Source organism: Bidens hawaiensis, unplaced genomic scaffold (genome assembly GCF_021521415.1).
Source record: "Bidens hawaiensis isolate Kalapana, Puna unplaced genomic scaffold, B.hawaiensis_p1.1 tig00014466_1, whole genome shotgun sequence".
NCBI lineage: Eukaryota > Viridiplantae > Streptophyta > Magnoliopsida > Asterales > Asteraceae > Bidens > Bidens hawaiensis.
The window spans coordinates 58498-77086 of record NW_027492259.1 but is presented as its reverse complement, the minus strand read 5'-3'; the positions used below and the strand labels follow the sequence as shown (position 1 = coordinate 77086).

Below are 18589 nucleotides of genomic sequence, written 5' to 3'. Positions count from 1 at the left end.
GTATTCTTGGTTGTTAAAAAAACATAACAAAGGCATGGTCTTATATAACGGGAAACCACAATAATATACATTTCCGGCAATGAAACAAAAAGGTGAAAAGATTAACTAAGAGGATATCTGGTAATTCTCTAAACTAACAGAACCGGAAATGAAACAAAAAGGAGGCCATAATTACAAATAACGGGTTTGTTACATGATCTTATATAACGGGAAACCACAATAATATACATTTCCACTGCTTAAGTTAAAAACAAAACCATCAAGTTCTATCAGAACATATTCAATTCCGTAAGATCATCCATTGGTATCTCAAGTCCTGCTGAAAAATCGTCTTGCAATTCCTCATCATCAAAATTCAGCAAAGAACTCAGATCCTGAGGACCCCCTACCCCTAATTCATCAATTGGGTCCATATCATGAAGCGGGTCAACATCTCTATTATGATTAGGCCCGTTTAGTGAAGGCTGTACAGGGTGTAGTGATCTTGTAGATTGGTTACCATGCCCATTCCCAGATGTCGGTGTTCGACCAGCAGGGTTGACTTTTATTTTCCTCTCACCCTGGTATGCAGTGTTGACATCATCGAATAACTCAACTTCCTGTGGAGCAAAAAGGATATCACGAAGTGGGGCCACGTTAAAGCAACTGACACCTGATTTCGCAAACTTACGACACCTGGCAAGTGCTCTTCTTCCAAATGCCATTGCAATATGCTTTGGAATCTTTAGGGTCCCACCTCTAGAAGGCCCTCTAGTAGCCTGCAACAAAATCATTCAATTATGTAGCAGTCTAATAATATCTCCTAGTTTTAATCAAATTCTAGATAATTATTGTATCAATTTTAGATTCAAATTGCAAATAAAGGGCTAGAACTTACCAGAAATTTTTTGTAAGCTATCTCCACCAATTTATCAAATGCAAGCTGTTCAAGATCTCTGCATAGTCAAGTGATTTTGTGAGGTAGAATACAAACAATGAAACTGGGTTAAGTTTAACAAAAGAGATGCATGTATAATGTTCTTACCGTCCCACAAAGCTGTTTCCTATACTCTTACATAATTGCTCCAATGAGGCCTTCTTTTTGTAATTCTATATAATAAATGAAAATGTTAAGTATACCAAAAGTTTATATGACTAGTGAATAAACAGATGCTAAAATGTAATGTAGTAATATCTCGCCATAACCTGTTGTCGAAGTCTTGTCTTCAGCTGGTTGATTTCTTGCTTAATTGTTTCATCCTCCTTGTCATCCAACTTAGGCTGTCAGATATGATTACAAAAGTTATATGTGGAACATAAAGATTTATGACGTTTTCATACTTTTTTGCGTTAAAAATACATTTTGAGCGACTTTCAACCCATTTCATTCAAGCTAACGTTTTACGTGTTCCAGAAGAGATTACAAAATAGCCCAAATTGACCCATTCAAAAGTATAGTGGATGAAATTGCTGCCTCTACCTTTAAAGTATATACTTTTTTGAGTTCCACACATATATAAGGGAGGGTTTTACGCAATGAAACATTTTTTTGCAAGAAAAAATATAAGATAACAAATCATTCACCTTTTCAAATATAATAAACTAGCTTTTATCCCCCGTATTACAGGGTTGTTTTACATTTTTCATTTCTAATATTTATATATTTTTTGAATTTTAACTTTATTTATTGTAAAGAAGTTAATAATATACTTAACATTTGATGATGAAAGGGTTTCACAAATAAATGAGATGCTATAACCCGTTTAAAAGCTATATGGGTTTAGTGAGACCCATGACCCGCTTATTTTTTTTTACTATAAATTGTTTCTTAAGTATAAATAACATCTTTGTTTAAAAAATCGGATATTAATCTTTAGTATATCCCTATTTTATAGGATTTTCATATCAAATATTTGGTGAGATTAACTTTTAATATAATGAGATGTTATAACCCGTTTAAGGACTATCTGGGTTTGGTGAGACCTATACCCCGTGAATTCGGGTCAAATGAATGAGAAGCCTTCATTTACAAATAAAGAAATCTGGTGGCCTGAGAAGAGGTGAGGAGCAACCAGAGAGCTTTTAAGATTTTAAAATACAAGAAAATGGTTGAAATGCAAGGTTTATTCATCTCACCCAACATTCCAAAAGTATATAAACAAAATTTGTTTATTTATAGAACCTACACATGTGAAAATCATGTGTACTATATTTCTTACGCATAACCTACATATATGCAGGAAACCGTTTATAAATGAAAAAATTAGTTTAATGGTCTTTTTATGTACATAACATAGGCATTTGTATAAGCAAAAATTTTAAAAAAAGTAAACCATAAAATTTAAACGATTTAGGTTTGTTCCTTTTGTTCTTGCAATAATTTAGTTTTTGGTTATGAACCTTTCCCTGTATGTGTGTGTGTGTGTGTGTGTGAGAGAGAGAGAGAGAGTATTAAAGAAAATGAGTCTGAACATACCACTAACTCCGGATCTAGACCAATGCTGCGAAGCTCTAAAAGAACTTTGTCATCTAGACACATTTGGTCATACTGATTATCAAATGAAGGAATGCCAAAACCTTCCATTTGTATCACTTGTGGTCGGTTGACCAAATTCTTTGAGATCCCAGCCAACGCCACATCATCACATGGAGAATCATTAAATGAGTTGGTATGTCCATTGCTAGAAAAAGACACCTTTACTGAATGAATACTTTGAAACATTGTATCATGTTCAACTTCCCGCTTAACCCTCTTTCTAGGCTCACTGAAATCATCAATTTGAAATCTATCATAAGCTGAATCATAAAAAGGAGCTTGAAGTGGTATAATTTGGGTATTTTCTTCTTCAATTTCATTAATGGTGTCTTCTATAATGAGTGCTGATAATACTCTCTGGAACAATGGAATGAATTTTTTTGACGTTTTATCTGAATCGAGTCTCCCAGAAAATGACTCACTTCCTTGATGTTTCACATGCATGTTTCTTTCTCCAGAAGAATTTGTATTGTATATAGAGACTTCATGTGTAAAGTTTATCTGTGAGAGCAAAGAAAGATCAATTCATGAGATACCCTAAATGCCCATAAACATTGAGAAAGTCAGAAAACATATCAATATTTCAAGCTCAAAGAAGTACCACAACATTATTTGCACGACCATTGAACTGAGAAAAGCTTTCCTGAATATCAGGCTCCTTTAGCTGCTTCCAACATCATATGTGAAGATGTGATTTAAAAGTTAAAAATCAAGAATGGATATTGAGCAACTAAAATGAAACCATTTACATGTAAAATAATTTAAACACTTTGTTAAAAACAGTTCCCACCTGTGTTGATAAGTAGACTTTGTCTTTTGAACTGACAGGAGCAAATATCGGTTCCATTTTTTTCCAGAAAGTGCTTGAACACGCTAGATCTACAGAAGCATTAAAATAAATATTGTACTGGGGACTAAAATGCAATAATATTTTGTACCTAAAATGAAAAAATAATATATAGAAAAGTAATTATATCTTACAGGTGGCATTACGAGCATTATTTACAGCTGCCATTAGTTCTTCACGGTCATCAGATTTCCCTGCATAATAAATTAATAATAATAATAATAATAATAATAGTAATAATAATATAATAATAATAAATATAAACTCTCTTCAGAATTTACGGAAAAATTTATTTTCTAATATTTGAGAATATTATACCTGTCAAATCAGAACCACCATTTTTCTGGCCAACACCTGAAACACCCTTGCGGTCTGAAAGCTTTTTCAAAGGACGCCCTGACTTGCTGGCGAAAATGCACCATTTCATGAGTAAACGAAAAATCAACTAAAAAACTATGTGTTTATAGGTAAACAAAATGTCAAAATCACACCTTCCGTTCTTCTCACAACCAGTCGTATTGCTTCTTATTGGGTTAACTATGGGTGTGTTATCCAACTTGACCCCAGTTATTGTAGAGCTAGCCTTTGCAATTAAGGGTCTCTTCACATCCTTACCACTTTCTTCGATAATAATAGATTTGACCTTCACTTCAACTGCTAAAGAAGGTCCAACATTTTGACCATGACTTTGACCACCAACAGATTCTTCACTTTCATTCAACCGATGTGGGGACTGAACTGGCTCTTGTTTAGGTTTTAACTGTTTCGAAATAAGAGGGTCATTGGTCCCATCAGAGGCTAATCTAACACTAACACTACCATCAGAGAGTGAACAGCTGTCAGATGATAACGGCTTTTCTTCTTGATTTGAGACAGGCGGCACCAGATTTGATCTCCTAGTTCGAGACATCTTTTGTGGTCTCTGACCAGCCCACTGGGCCATACCAGGAGAAGGCGGGCCCAAGGGCGTAGCCCGTTTGCGATTCATAGCTCCACCGATAACGATCTCCCAGCTTTCTGGAGTTCCAGTTAAGTGAGGTGTACTTGGTGATGAGCTGGCGGCCACCATGGCGCCGCTACGCGTGGTTCTTGAAGCCTTGATTTTTGTCACTAAATTACCACTGGGAATATTATTATCATCACGAGTATTTAACCTGGAAATAGAATATAATTTAGACAAATAAAAGAAATGCATGATTATTTAACGCATGTATTAGAAGTAAGCGCATACTTATTGTTTCCTTTTGTAAGAATCCTTTCCTTATTTGACCCACTACTGGTGGGCCCCTCGAGTTCATTTCTAGGGGACTCGCAGGCACGAGAACTATCAGGCAAAGAAGGCCCTTTTAACTTGTTATCCATCTTGTGAGTGGTACCAGTACCATTAGAAGCCCCTAATCTGCAATGTAACCTAACTACACATTATGAACCCATTGTATAATGTAACCACATATTGTTGCCTAATTAACAGATAGGTTACCTGTAAGAATGTGTGTCATTTGATTGCAACACAGGTTCACTGGCAGCCTTGTCTTGAGCGGTTCTTTTTGGTTCTCCATTACTATCCATAGATCTTGTAGAAACCGTGCCTACTGAACGTTTTCTTTTCATCTTCTTATCCCACCCTTCACCACCAGCAGGAAACTTAGGAATCTTTTCTTCTAAATTATCTAGCTCTCCATCATTTTCCTTGAGTAAATCTCGATCTTTAGTCATCACCACAGGCTGCCTTCTTAAACCATTACTCCGGCATTCCGCCTAATACATATTTGGAAATAAAATATATAAAGAGGTTTGTAGTCTTTTAAATTCTAAGTGTGCATAATAAATTACCACCACAAGCGGTTGTATGTTACATAAGTGCTTTTGTAATTTTATAAACAAACAAAAAGAGCTACAAAATCATGTTAGAAGCAAACCCTTGTTTCTGCAACAGAAGTACGAACACGCTTGTTCAAAAGAACACTCTTAGGACGATCTTCCACTCTTTGATTTACAATCTTCAAGTTTAAAGCATCTGCTTTATCATTAGCCATAAATTCATTCCTCTGTGTTTTCTTCACGATTACACTGTCACAATATTTATCCAACTTATGCAAGTGATCATCCAATTTGCTTACCCTACCCCTGTTAAATAGTTGTATCATGAAATATTAAACATATGGACACCTTTGTAACAGGTTATACATGGTCTACCGTCTACTAAATAAGATAGCTGACAAAATATTTAAAAAACCAAATAGTGAAAGTAACAAACCATACCTGGCTGTGTTACACGTATCCACAACACTCGATCTCAAACGCTTTAGATCTTCTGCAACAGATAACAAAGATGAATTCTTTGAAGAATTCTCTTCAGATGTGCTTCCAGCTATAATCCCCATGACCCTTTTTAACTCAGCGGACCTATCAATTCCCAAGTCACCAATCTGAATCGGCTCAAACGACAAACACTGAGACAATGTCGGTAAACTACCCGATGCTGCTACTAATGCACTAGCTCCACTTCGTGTGACGACAAACCCCGAACTGAACGTTCTCTCTGACCTATCCAGACTGGGCCCCCTCTTTCCATTTAAATAAGGTGGCTCAGAAGAACTAGCCATAACTTAAAACACTACACGCACTCGAGCCATCGGACCGTAAACCGTTTATTCTGAAAGAATTACGAATCACATTCATATGAGATCATAAATTCCGGTCAAAAAGTCAACGATCTACTTGGATCATATACGAAGAACTTATAACAGCATACTAATTACAGCCACGTGTTCAAAACATAACAGAAACTAACTACATTTTGTAACTGAAGTACTCGCGCCATCGACTGTATATTCTGAATAAATTACATAAGTATCATGAATTCCGGTCAAAAAGTCAACGCTCTATTTGAATCATTTCATACATGAAGAAGTTATAGCAGCATACTAATTACAGCCACGTGTGCAAAACCTAACGGAAACTAACTGCATTTCGTAACTGAATTGAAGAAGCAGAAATGAAATTGATGATTATGTGCCCTAGGTTTGCTGGAGCAAAATTGAGCTAAAATTGGGGGAATAAATGCACAATTGAGTTAGGGAAATGATACCTGAGACTGTGATAATGGCGGTCAAGATCGGCCGGAAAATTCGGTGGCTACTGGTGGTGGTGGTTGGCTCCGTGTCTCCTGCGATGTGGATGTTTTCCAGTTGGTTTCTCTGAGTGATGACTGGTGAGTGATTTGTTTGCGGTCAGAAGTCGGCTGGGCCGAGTTTTACATTCCCGGGGAACGGGCCTCCATTGGGCTTATGTTAAAAGGTGGTACTTCCGAACAACAAGATCGTTTCGACTTTCGACTTTCGAGGTCTCGGTTCAGAAGACCGGTACTTCAAAACGCTCGTATTATTCGTAGGTTGTTTAGTTAGTATAAAACAAAATGTTTACTTTTAAATAAGTGTATGTTATTTATATAAAAAAATTATGTGTTTTTGTTTTATAACAATGTGGAATGTTAAATCGTACATTTCGGTGTTTTATTGTTAAAAGTTTTAATTAACTAAAAAGATCTTATAAAAAATAAACAATTTAAAAAAAATAAAAATGTGTGCCTTTGTGCCTATTGTTCTATACGAGGCATAGGAACATAATTTGATGATGTCTGACAAAAGCCGTCCCTTCTCCATATCGATTCGTATAGATCTATACGAGTTGTATAGGTGACGCGTGATGTTTAAATATCGTGTACCTTGTTTTATTTGAAATGGTTACATGACCATTGAGAAGTAGGATTGAAAATGCTGGTACCGGTTTGGGTTGGAGTACCTTCTTAATTCAAGAACCTTTATTATTCGGCGTTGATAACAATTGACGAATAAGCTGGTTATTTTTTTAGTAACAAAACTAGAATGGCCAAAGGCTCAAATAATAAAAACTATGGTGGCCAAAGTATAAAAAATCAAACTAGTCTTGATGCTCATTATAGTTGGCAATCTTGACCCAAAGCATTTCAAATGGATCAGTTTGGGTTCCTTTTAAAATTAAATAGGTTATTTTGGGTCATATATTTTAACAAATTTGGTAAAAATTGGTCACTAGAAGTTCCACTTTGTTATTTTTGGGTCAAATGGTCAACAATTTAAAGAAATGAGTCGATGTGGGTTAGTGTCCTAAGAAATGGAGTGGCACATATTTCCACACAAGGCATGTTTCGGCACAAAATGGGTTTTGGATTGGAATAGGTTCGGTTCATGTTTTGACTTGGACCAGGTTTCGAGCCGACACGAGTTTTCGCACGGGACAGGTTGGGCTTCGGTTTCTTTTGTTTCTTTTTGGTCGATTTCAGATTCGTTTTCGGTTTTATGTTTCATATTGCTCGGTTTTTCGGTTTTTTTAGTTTCGTTTAAGCTCGATTTTAGTTTTTTAGTTTCATTTTGATCGATTTAGGTTTCGATAGTTTGGTTTTGGTTTTCTGTTTCGTTTATGTTCGGTTCGGTTTTGTATTTAAATAAAAATTGAAAAAATAAATAAATCGTGTGGTTATTATTCTGTAACTTAAAGAGTGCAAATAACTGAATTTGTTCTGAAAATGTTATATCAACCCTTTAATTAATTTATATTGACAAACTCACCCTTGAACTGTTTACTATATACCTTTTAAAACCGAATCACCAGCTTTTGACGACATATTTTAGTTTCCAGATTTTATCAAATGACTTTGGGTGACATTGTTGACACAACAAGCATATTTTAGATTTTAAAGTTGCTAAATTCATAGCCTTGGTATAACCTCGTTTGTTTCTGATATAAAAAAAATGACTTGTTTCGTTTCAACGTGAACCTTTTTGACGCGTTAGGCCGTTACCTGAGCCCATTTACCACACTCATTAAGATGTTACTGCAACTTAACTTTAAAAACTAAAACATCAATCACTTCTTAAAATCCATGCAAATTACATTATTCGAGCAAACGACATTATTATAAAAAGAAAAGACGGGTGTCTTATTATATGACGATCAACAACTTGATAACTTATTAGACGAAACACATCTAGTGCTTTTTCTTTGCGTCGGCATTGCTGGAATTGGCTTCATTCTGGGAACTGGGACCAAGGTAGAGCTGGAGGTCAAGGCCCGGCTCGGGTTCCTTAGCACAATCTGGATCAACAACTTTCTGTTTTGACTCATTGGCCCGAGCCTGCTTCTCCTCGAACTCTTGAGCCATCCTCCTTAGCCTCTCGTTTTCCTGAATGATACGGCAGTTCTGCAGATACAAGTCTAAGTTGCGGTTTTCCATCTCCACAATTTCGTCCCTGCTTGGAATAGCTGAGTGCTTGTTGGCTCTGCGGTTACTCATGTTTGTGAGCTTTTGGTGATATAATGATGGTGTGGTGTGGTGTGTTCATTGTGGAAATTGGTGGTTTATATAGGCATCATAAAGTGATTAGTTAAGGGAGAAAATAAAAGCATGAAAATAGGGTCACATGAAAGTTGACACAGCCAGCAAGTCTATATGTGGAAATTAGGTATTATGCTTATGGGTGTAAACGAACCGAGCTGCTTATCAAGTAATGAGAGTGGCTCGCTAAAAGTTCAAACGAGTTTGAGCCCGATCTCAAGCCTAAACATTAGTCTATGTAGTTATATCTGGATTTGTGATGAAAAGAATAATGGATTTTAGACAGTGAGGAAATCAGAAATGTTTAACCGTATGGTCCATGTAACTAATTTATTAGGGGCAATTTAGGATTTTAAATAATAAGAAGGGGGCATGAGTTGGATACACTTATAAATTGAATATTTGGCATCTCATAGTGTCAATGCTACCCCAAACCTAGTACCTGATTGTAAAACTGTGTCATATACTCGACCTAATACACATTAGTTTTATCAGGTAATTACAAGTTGAGTATCGGGCATACCTGTGGATATCGGGTAGTTTGTTAGAATATACCCGCCATGATTTTCATGTGAAGAGTAAGAGGTGAACTTTGCGTGTTTGTTATGATGATGATGGAAGAAAAGCTAATCTAAGCAGCTTTTTTTGGAACATGTGTTTCCGAAGATGCCACGTTCTTTGTTCGATAAAACTCATAATTGCATATACTAGATCTTTATGTAGTTTCTTTAACGTAATATAATCATGACTTAAAAACAAGAAATAATGAATACTAGGGAAGTAAAAATTCGTGTTGATTACCAAACAACATGCCCATAATACAAGTTAGTGACCTTTTGGTGCATCATTTAGAATGTTAAACTACAAGATAGCAACTACATTAGATACTAATATTAACTTGATCATGGCCCTGCGGATCCTCTCTAGTTCCGTGAAGAGTAAGAGAACTTTGCGTGTTTGTTATGATTAGTGACGCAAAAAGAAAAAAAGTGAAAAAACTAATCATAGCGACGCTCTTTTGTTCTTTGTTTGGTAAAAGTCATTATTGCATACACTAGATTATTTTGTGATTGATTCATGCATTGCAGTTTCTTCAACGTGATAAGTTCGTGACCTGAAAACGAGAATTGAATGTCAAGGGAGTAGATTCGTGTCGAATGTACATAATAACTTTCTGGTGCTTTTAAGGAAATCATCATTGAGGGTGTTAAAAGTACAAGAAACAATACATTCATGAATATCTTTGTTAATTGGAAATTTTGGTTGGCTTGAGGTTAATAATCTCGCAGACCCCCTGGTTTCATAAAGAGTTGAACGTTGCGTGTTTTTTGTGATCACTGACGCAATAAAAGCAAATCTAAGTGACATCTTTCAGAGAACTCATTTCTTAAGATGGCATGTTCTTTGTTTAGTAAAATTCAATAATGCATATATTAGATGTAGCTTCTTCAATGTAATATACTCATGACTTAAAAAGGAGAAATGAATGTTACGGGATTAACATTTAACAAGACCCATATTAAGGGGGTGTTTGGGATTGCTTATTTTCACCAACTTATAACTTGTTAACTTTTTGAAAAGTAATAAGGTGTTTGAGATTGTTTATATTGTGAGAGGAAAAGTTTCATTGTAACTTATTAACTTAATGAAAAATTATAAGGAGGTAAAATAAGGAATCCAAGACACCCCCTAATTACCAAGGACCATGCGCATGATACAAGTTAACGGCTTTCGGTGCTTTAAAGAAAGCATCATTTAGGATTATCATTGGAAATTTGGCTGGCCTGAAAGCCAATGATCCAGCACAACCCTTCTAATTTTGTAGTTAACGGAAAGGGTTGAACTTTTTGTGTTTGTTATGATCGGTGATGCAAGAAAAGCAACCTAAGCAGTATCTTTAGGAACTTGATTTACCAAAGGTGCATAGAGCTCATCATTGCATATACTAGGCTTTTATGTGACCAATTATTTAATATATTTCATCACTCTAAAATGAGAAATGGATGCTAGGGGAGTAACTAGATTCGTGTCGATTACCAGACATCATGCATTTGATACAAGTTAACGAGTTTTTTTTATAGATATTTCTTTATACTTTTAAGGTAAGCATCGTTTCACTTAAGTAACCAGTCATGGCATTTGATCAATGAGAATCAATAGGAGTATAGGACTTGAGAATATTGTCTTAAGTGTCAACATGGTCTTTTTCTTCAATTTATCAAGAGATAAACTTAATGGCTGAGATAAAAGGGTGCCCAAGATTTTGGGCTGGACCATGAAGTGAGCCCAATTAGATCCCCTACAATTAGAGGTGTACAAAACCGGTTTTAAACCCAAACCGAACCGGTTTGGTCAACGGCTGGTCAAAACCGGTTTGACTCAAACCGGTTCGGTTTATAAACCGGTTTAGAAGCAAGATAGGCCGGCCTGGTCACGACGGTTCGGTCCAGTTTATGAACCGGTTTTAGCCGTTTTTAAACCGGTTTTGCACAAACCGGTTCGGTTTTAAAACCGTTTTGGTAGATCCTGAAATTGGCGGTTTGGGTCGGTTTGGGTAAAACCGGTTTTAAACCCAAACCGGTTCAGTTCGGTTTGCCTAAAACGGTCCCAAACCGGTTTTTTTACACCTCTACCTACAATGAACCTCATATCCGGTGCAAAGTAACAAGTAAACAACAATTCGACTCCTGTTTATGCTTCATGTTTGTTTAGGTTATTTCAGAAAATGAATAACCTTATAAATAACTCAAAACACTTATCTTTTTAGTGTATAAATTTCTCAAGTTAACAAAATATGAAGTTGAGATAAACAAAGTACGAAGGAGTATATAAAAATCATGAAGGATTTCAAATGAAAAATAAAATATGTTGGGATAAACAAAATTTGAAGTAGTAAATAAAAATCACGAAGGATTTCAATTGAAAAATAATACGTATATATAAAAAGGGTATATTGGTTTTAAATAATATCAACTATCACTTTTTAGTCGCTCCCGGTCTCACCTAACGAAATGGCTGGTGACAGTCCTACCTTTTATCATTTTCTTCTACCAACAAACAATGACTAACGAAATCCTAATGTCATTAGTTTTTTATAACGTGACAATCTTGCGTGTCAAAAACTTCCTTACGTGGCATATACATGGCATGCATATGTGGCAAATACGTGGTGCGCTTTACACCACCATGGCAGCTACTACCACCACCACGGTCCTACTCTGGCAAAATTTAACAATATAAAAATACATGAGAAAAATACAATTAGGTGAATATCCGGTTATAACTAATTCACCCCCTAGTGTTTTTGGGTAAAGTCTTGTAGCATTCTCAACAAGCTAACCAAGGGGATGGTGGTATTCAATGGAACAAATGGGTTCCTGCAAAAGTCTTTTAACATCTTTTTTTTGGAGGGTGGATTTTGGGTGTATATCTACAATGGATGGATTGCAAAGAACATTTTACGTGGAGAAAAATGGTAACCTTTTTGTAAAGGAAGCCCCAGAAACAATAGAACACACTTTGACTTTGTGTGGCACGACAACAATCGTTTTAGTTATTTGATTGATCAATCAAATAACTAAAACTGGCATTAGAAAACATTCCATCCAAAAATACGTCTGGTTAACTAATCAAGAAGTTTAAACTTTGATCATGGTGCAAAGAAATTGCAAACTGAAATGCTAAACAAATGATCTTTCCAGAGTATCATCAAAAAGACGAGTTGAGTTCTACATTTATTTAATTACGAGAAGAAAAAAACGATTGCTATTACACCCAACAAACCTAGGTTTTTCTAGAAAAAACAAATACAGAATAACAGCCATTAGCAACTTAGAAAGCGACTAGATGAGTTGATACTTGATGCCAGTCTTCCCAAGTTGTAGATAGCCTTTTGAAGCGGTGCAGTGATAAGTACCTGATTCCCCTCTCTAACAACGGTCTCAAGTTCGAATCTTAGTTCCACTGGTTTCCTGCCAAGGCCACCTACCCAGCACAAGCTGCGATTTACCAGATCCCGTTGATTAGCAGTGTATTCTCATGGTTACCGAAAGAAAAGGGTGCAATAACATTAGTAACGAATCTGCAGGTAAACAGAAATACCTACCATCTGGTTCAGTTTTGGCTTTATCAACAGCCAACTTTAAACCGAAACAGAGCACAGGCCTTTGTGAGCATGGTTCGTGAGCCATTGTCCATAATACAGAGCTTGTAGCTCTGCTAAAAACCATAAGCAGTGACTAGCACTGCATACAAGTTTCAAACTTCCAAATCCACGGTTAGGAATTTCCAACCATTTTCTTCTTCTGTTCAGTCGGCAAAAGTAGACATAACCCGAACAAGTGTACTTTTCCCATTATGCTTTATGGAGCTGTAAAACAACAGAGGAAAAAAAAACATTTACTACACTATGCCAAGCAATAACATTATACGTGGTAGGTGCAACCCTCTATTTATTTTTGGCTCAAAATCGTATATCACACACAATTAACACACGTATATTTTGTGGAAACTCCAACGACTCTTTTGTGAAAGACCATACCATATACAATACCCTGACATCTATGCTTCTACTAATGCATATCTTGGAGACTAAGCAAACTATCCAAAGATAAACTCCTAAGTCCTAACAGTAAGAAAAATAATAACTACTCAAATCCTAATCTATAAATAACATAAAGAGTTAATTAACTGCCAGTGCCTAAATTAGAGCATTCTTATCCGGTTCTCTATCCCTATCTCTATAATTACACTAAAAACACTACATTTCACTCTTCTGTTTAATTAAATAATATATTTTTTTGTACTTTAATCATTACAGTTTTCTCTCTCCACCCTATAATTTACAAAAAAGCACAACCCTTTTCCCAAATTTACAATCACTACCTTTCTCTCTCCACCTATAATTTACACTCACAATCAATTAAAACCCCACCCTATAATTTACATACATTTTTTACCCATTAACCAATCGCCTTAAAACATATCAGCCATTTAGTGCTTAAAAATGTCAGCTAAATAGAAAAAGGAATGTTAACTTCAGTATACATGTTAGAAACTGGATCAGAAAAACACAAGAACAAACAGATTCTTGCGGGTAGACTTTCCCACAACTATTTCCTTATTAATAAATGTAAAGTGTAAAGCACACCAAAAACAATAAACCCCACTAACTATTTATACTTGGCTCAAACCTAAAACGCATGACTCAAAACACTTAATAAATTAATCCTAGTAAATCTAATTCCTAACAACTAAAAACAATTAAATTCAACTAATAAAATTCTAAACCAGCCCTCAGACTTAAAACCAGAATCTAGCCCACTTCTTATGTGTAAAAAACAATTACAATTAACCTCTAGCAATCAATTGAGTCTGTTCAAAATGTACTCGACTTCCAAATGTAACCTCACATTTAGTAGAAAAAAGATAACAATTCTCGAAATCAGTAAACTCCCAAAGACATCTATGTAAAATCATTTTCAAGAAAAAAAGCAGCCAACAGACTCCACCTTTTTTTTTTCCTTAAAAAGTAGCAAGTAGGCAAATTATGGAACTTTTATTCAAGAAAAAAATGAAGGAATGCTAGCACATACATTCACTTAGGAAAGAGGCGCACTGTTGCAACTCCAATAGTCTTTCCTTTTTTTTATCAAACTTTCTTATCATCAGTGGATCTACTCAACATAAATGTTGAGACCAATGAGCTTCACCAAATCATTATAAAGCTCTCAGAACCGAGATTGATGAAATGAACCAAAAAGTCAAATCCAAGATAATACTCATAGGTTCATCTCAGCCAATCTCAGTAAGTTATGCCTGCACCTCTGCCAGCTAAGATAAAGCACGTCAGTTCCATAGCTCTGGCTAGGTGCAGGCATGGCCCAAGCCCCTCACCGGGGCCGGGCTAATCCAAAACTTGCATCAGATGGCTGTTGTTGAAACTGCAATGACACATCATCAAAAAAAAAATCATTCAGATAACAATCAACTTACTATACAACTGTATATTGTTACATATGATTGTTTCTTACCTGTGCATAATGCTGATGAACCTGTTCATAAGGATGAATGAATGTCATCCCGGGTCGTTGACATGGATACTGCATATAAAGCGTGGTGGCTGAGTGTGGAGGCATATGGTTAGGACTAAATGGAGCCACCATTGCATCTGGAGGCCTGTAGCCTATTCCTGCAGGTGAAGATGGTGGGACCCATGGACCAGGTATATGTTGAATAAGTGCATGTGGTTGGTGGTCAGTAGAGATAGGAGACCTATGGACTGCACCAAGATGAGGAAATTCAGTATTGTAGTTCAAGACTGGTGTGAACATCGGCTGTATGGGATATGGGCCTCCATTAAACCCAAACCCTGGATCAAATCTTTGAGCGTATCTGAAACATAAACATCATATTATTGCTCCTAGTTCAGCAGAGTGAATGTGCGATAGCATAAATCTAAAAACTGAGATGACTACAAATGTAAAGAAAGAAAAAAATAATGCAGCTCCAAGTCAGTGGTGTGCATGAAACTGAAATTACCGAACCGTAACTAGAATAATCAATGTAACCAAACTATAATAACTGCGCCCGGCAGAAAACTAGAGTTTGGTTTTACGTTCTTTAAAAAAAAGCAAAAAAAAAAACGAACTGAACCAAAAAAACGATTTTAAAAAGTTAATAAATGATGAAACTTAAAACTTTAAGTCCACACGTGTGATAATCAATTTAAACTTTTAACTAACAAATAAGTTTAAGCCAAAAGTTTCAAGTATAAATTCATTATTTTGGCCATTTTTAGCCCAATTTTAAGTAATTTATAAGTAACTTGATAGATGATGTAACTAAAATTTTCGGTGCAAATGTATAATAACCAACTGATCTTTAAATAATAAAAAAAAAATAGACCCAGCATTTCAAGCTTAAATTCATTATTGAGCCATTATAGCCCAAATGGTAATACAAAAAGAGCTTAAACTGAACAAAACCCATTGTGAAACCAACAGTTTTAAAAAATCAAAAACCAAATTTTAGGTTTCTGGTTCAGTTTTAGCACAAAACGACCAATGCACACACATAATTTTAGTCAACTAGCTAACCTGTCATAGTTTCTGTCATAATCCGGATCCTTCTGCTCAACTTCACGATCACGAAAGATAGCCACTCTACTGTTACTCCTTGACCTAACAACCGGCTCTTTTTCTGTCCTAGTTCTACCCGGTCTACTGCTTCCTGCAGAGGAATCAACTGAAGTGCTGACATCAGCAACAGGTACTTCTGCTTTTGAAGTTGTTACTAGACTATTATCATGCTGTAAAACTTCCTGCACCCTTGTTTCACTAGAGCTGGAACTAGAGCTAAATATTCTTGCGCGTGCTCGGTTATACTCTTCTTTTCTCTCCTCTACACTCTTCAAACTGTTGTTTTTTAAAGAGTTTGAGTTTGGTCCACTGTTGGCCTGTGATCGTTTGAGCCTTTGTTTGATTGCAACCTTACCAACATTGTTGTTAAGGTTCTCCTCCATTGGTATGTTGGATGGGATGTCTGCTAAACGGATTAAAGGAAGCCGGGATTCGGAAGTCTTGCTAATGATGATTCGAGAACCGGAACCATCCGGAAGAGTGTTGTCTAGCAAAACCATGGAGTGGAGTGAATAATGCTGAGCCACACGATGTGCTGCTAACCGCAGGTATGATGTGGGCAACTGCTGAAATTCCATCTGTTGTTGCAAAGGATCATTTATGAACTTCTCCACATCCTGCTCCATGCGTAGAACTGAAACAATATAACAAATTATATGCCAAATCGTTAATAGTTACACCATAGCATGTCAATATGTCACTATTTGCATTTATTCACAAAGAAGCAAAAAACAAAAACGATAGCATTTAACGTCAGTTATGAGTCATCAGAAACAACTGGCCAAGTTAGTTAAACACAGTCAAGATCATAACCCTTGCTTTTGATCACATAAAAGGGCTAAGAAATTCCAAGTAATCTGCTCATTAATGATAACAAACTAAAGTTGCAAAGTTATGTATCTTTTGTCACTCTTCAAAAAATGTTAGGATCTCGGTTATAGCAAAACACACAAGCCCAATCAAACTGCAGAAACTACACAAATATTTACGTGGTTCAGCCTAAGCTGACAGGGCTGCAACCAGTAATTTATTATTACCTCTCAACACCTGTGATGAGGTATTATTACAATATATAAAGATAGTTTTAGGTTTGTAACTTAGAAAACAAGAAAAAAAAGGGGGGTTAAATAAGAGAATAAGTCCAATAATCAACCTCTAGTCTTCATTATACCGAGGCCGAACCCGAGAACAGACCCCAAACAAAAAAGTAAACCACTTAACAGATGAACCAATCAATCAATCCAAATCCTAATAATCAACTCAAATATGCAACATATATACAATTAGCTGCAATGCAATCTATCTACTCGTAAAACAATTACCAAAATATACCTGAAAGGCGCTCCCTAGGGTTTTGTAAAGCTTCACGAAGAAACTGATCAACAGAATTCACCAAACTCTCCGTGACACCATCCGACGAAGAATTATTATTATTATTATTATTATTATTATTATTATTATTATTATTATTATTATTATTATGAGTAGCCGTTGTTGTTTTAGTAGTTGAATCGGAGTTATGTTCTGGCTTAGAAGAGAGCATTAAGCGGCTCATAGTGGCGTCTAAGTCGGCCACCTCCCATGAATCAGGTGGAGCTGAGTCCGCCATGGTGATTGATTGATTGAGTGTACAGTAAGTGATTATTGGTGATTTGATGCTGATCTAGGGTTGTTGGAAACCCTAGGTCTGATTGATTTCATCAGATTGGGGAAATGTAGATAGATAGGGTTTGTTTCACGAGTGTCTGTTCGCTCGCATCCCATGTGTTATTATTCATTTTTATATTAAAAAAAAAGAAAATTAAAATAAATAATCCATCGTTTTTTAATTGGCTCATAATATCTTTTAAAATCACAACGACCGTTTCCATCTTTCAACGATTTTTGTCTCAATGGTCTTCCGTCAAAAAATGCTTAACGTCGTTAAGTTTTTTCTCTAGTTTCAAACCGATGTTTTAGGGATTTTGATCGGAAGAACGATACGAGTCGACTGATGTAAAACTTATCTCAAAACGGTGATTCAAATTGTTTGATTTTTGTTAATTGAAAATTCAAGCACCCGAATTGAAACATTGTTTCGTCGTTTGGATCACAATTTCGAGATAAGTTTTACATCAACCAACTCGTATCCTTCTTCCAATCAAAAGCACTGAAACATCGATTTGAAACTAGGAAAAACCTTAACGACGTTAAGTATTTTTTAACGAAGGACCATTGGTAGTGATTTTTAAAAGTAGGATTATTATCGGCCAATACACAAAATGTGAGATTATTTATTTTCAATTTGCCTAAAAAATTATTGCAGATATACACCCTTGGTTTATAAAGTTTTTCATTAACGTCTCTTAACTTTTAATAAATAAATGTACATGCTCACACATTCTCTATTTGAGACTTGGTATATATGCAGCTTCAATTAAATCAAATTGGTCCATAGTATTAGTATGATGACAATGTAAGCACCAATGGAACATGCTCAATGAGATCAATACACAATTTGTACACAAAGTTGGAGCAGGGCCGTCTCCGAAAATTTATATGTCTCGTCCGAACCAAAATAAAAAGGTCTGTAGACCCTAACAAGTAACGATATAATATAAGTAAAAAAAATAGGCCTTATGTAAATGGTTTTTTGTTTGATTTCAACAATTAAACTTTTAAATGGGCTTATTTGGTAAACTTTTTGTTAGGTCCCGTTTTGTATGTACAAG

At 35.7% G+C, this 18589-nt stretch overlaps 2 protein-coding genes across 2 annotated transcripts; both read right to left on the bottom strand.

Moving 5' to 3' along the window:
- Positions 1-220: 220 nt before the first annotated feature.
- On the bottom strand, positions 221-5968 carry LOC143546816 (uncharacterized). The gene is made up of 14 exons (XM_077038395.1): positions 5625-5968; positions 5282-5489; positions 4843-5120; positions 4594-4761; positions 3854-4516; positions 3681-3766; positions 3497-3556; positions 3306-3394; positions 3117-3179; positions 2456-3016; positions 1186-1260; positions 1025-1089; positions 878-935; positions 221-758 (listed from the first exon to the last, which is right to left on the bottom strand). Exons 1-14 carry the CDS (start codon positions 5966-5968, stop codon positions 270-272), a joined length of 3207 nt encoding a protein of 1068 aa, XP_076894510.1. The 3' UTR covers positions 221-269.
- An 8325-nt stretch (positions 5969-14293) lies between these two features.
- LOC143546785 (uncharacterized) lies at positions 14294-17471 on the bottom strand. The gene is made up of 4 exons (XM_077038371.1): positions 17211-17471; positions 15837-16512; positions 14772-15132; positions 14294-14681 (listed from the first exon to the last, which is right to left on the bottom strand). The coding sequence occupies exons 1-4, from the start codon at positions 17431-17433 to the stop codon at positions 14631-14633; spliced, it is 1311 nt and encodes a 436-aa protein (XP_076894486.1). The 5' UTR covers positions 17434-17471; the 3' UTR covers positions 14294-14630.
- Between the last annotated feature and the right edge of the window lie 1118 nt (positions 17472-18589).

Coding starts and splice junctions, on each gene's coding strand:
- LOC143546816 (XM_077038395.1), bottom strand. CDS start 5,968: ATGGCTAGTTCTTCTGAGCCACCTTATTTAAATGGAAAGAGGGGGCCC. Junction 3,767..3,853: donor GGTTGTGAGAAGAACGGAAG/GTGTGATTTTGA, acceptor CATTTTCGCCAG/CAAGTCAGGGCGTCCTTTGA. Junction 3,180..3,305: donor AAGTCTACTTATCAACACAG/GTGGGAACTGTT, acceptor TGTTGGAAGCAG/CTAAAGGAGCCTGATATTCA.
- LOC143546785 (XM_077038371.1), bottom strand. CDS start 17,433: ATGAGCCGCTTAATGCTCTCTTCTAAGCCAGAACATAACTCCGATTCA. Junction 15,133..15,836: donor TATGACAGAAACTATGACAG/GTTAGCTAGTTG, acceptor TTTATGTTTCAG/ATACGCTCAAAGATTTGATC. Junction 14,682..14,771: donor TTCATCAGCATTATGCACAG/GTAAGAAACAAT, acceptor GTGTCATTGCAG/TTTCAACAACAGCCATCTGA.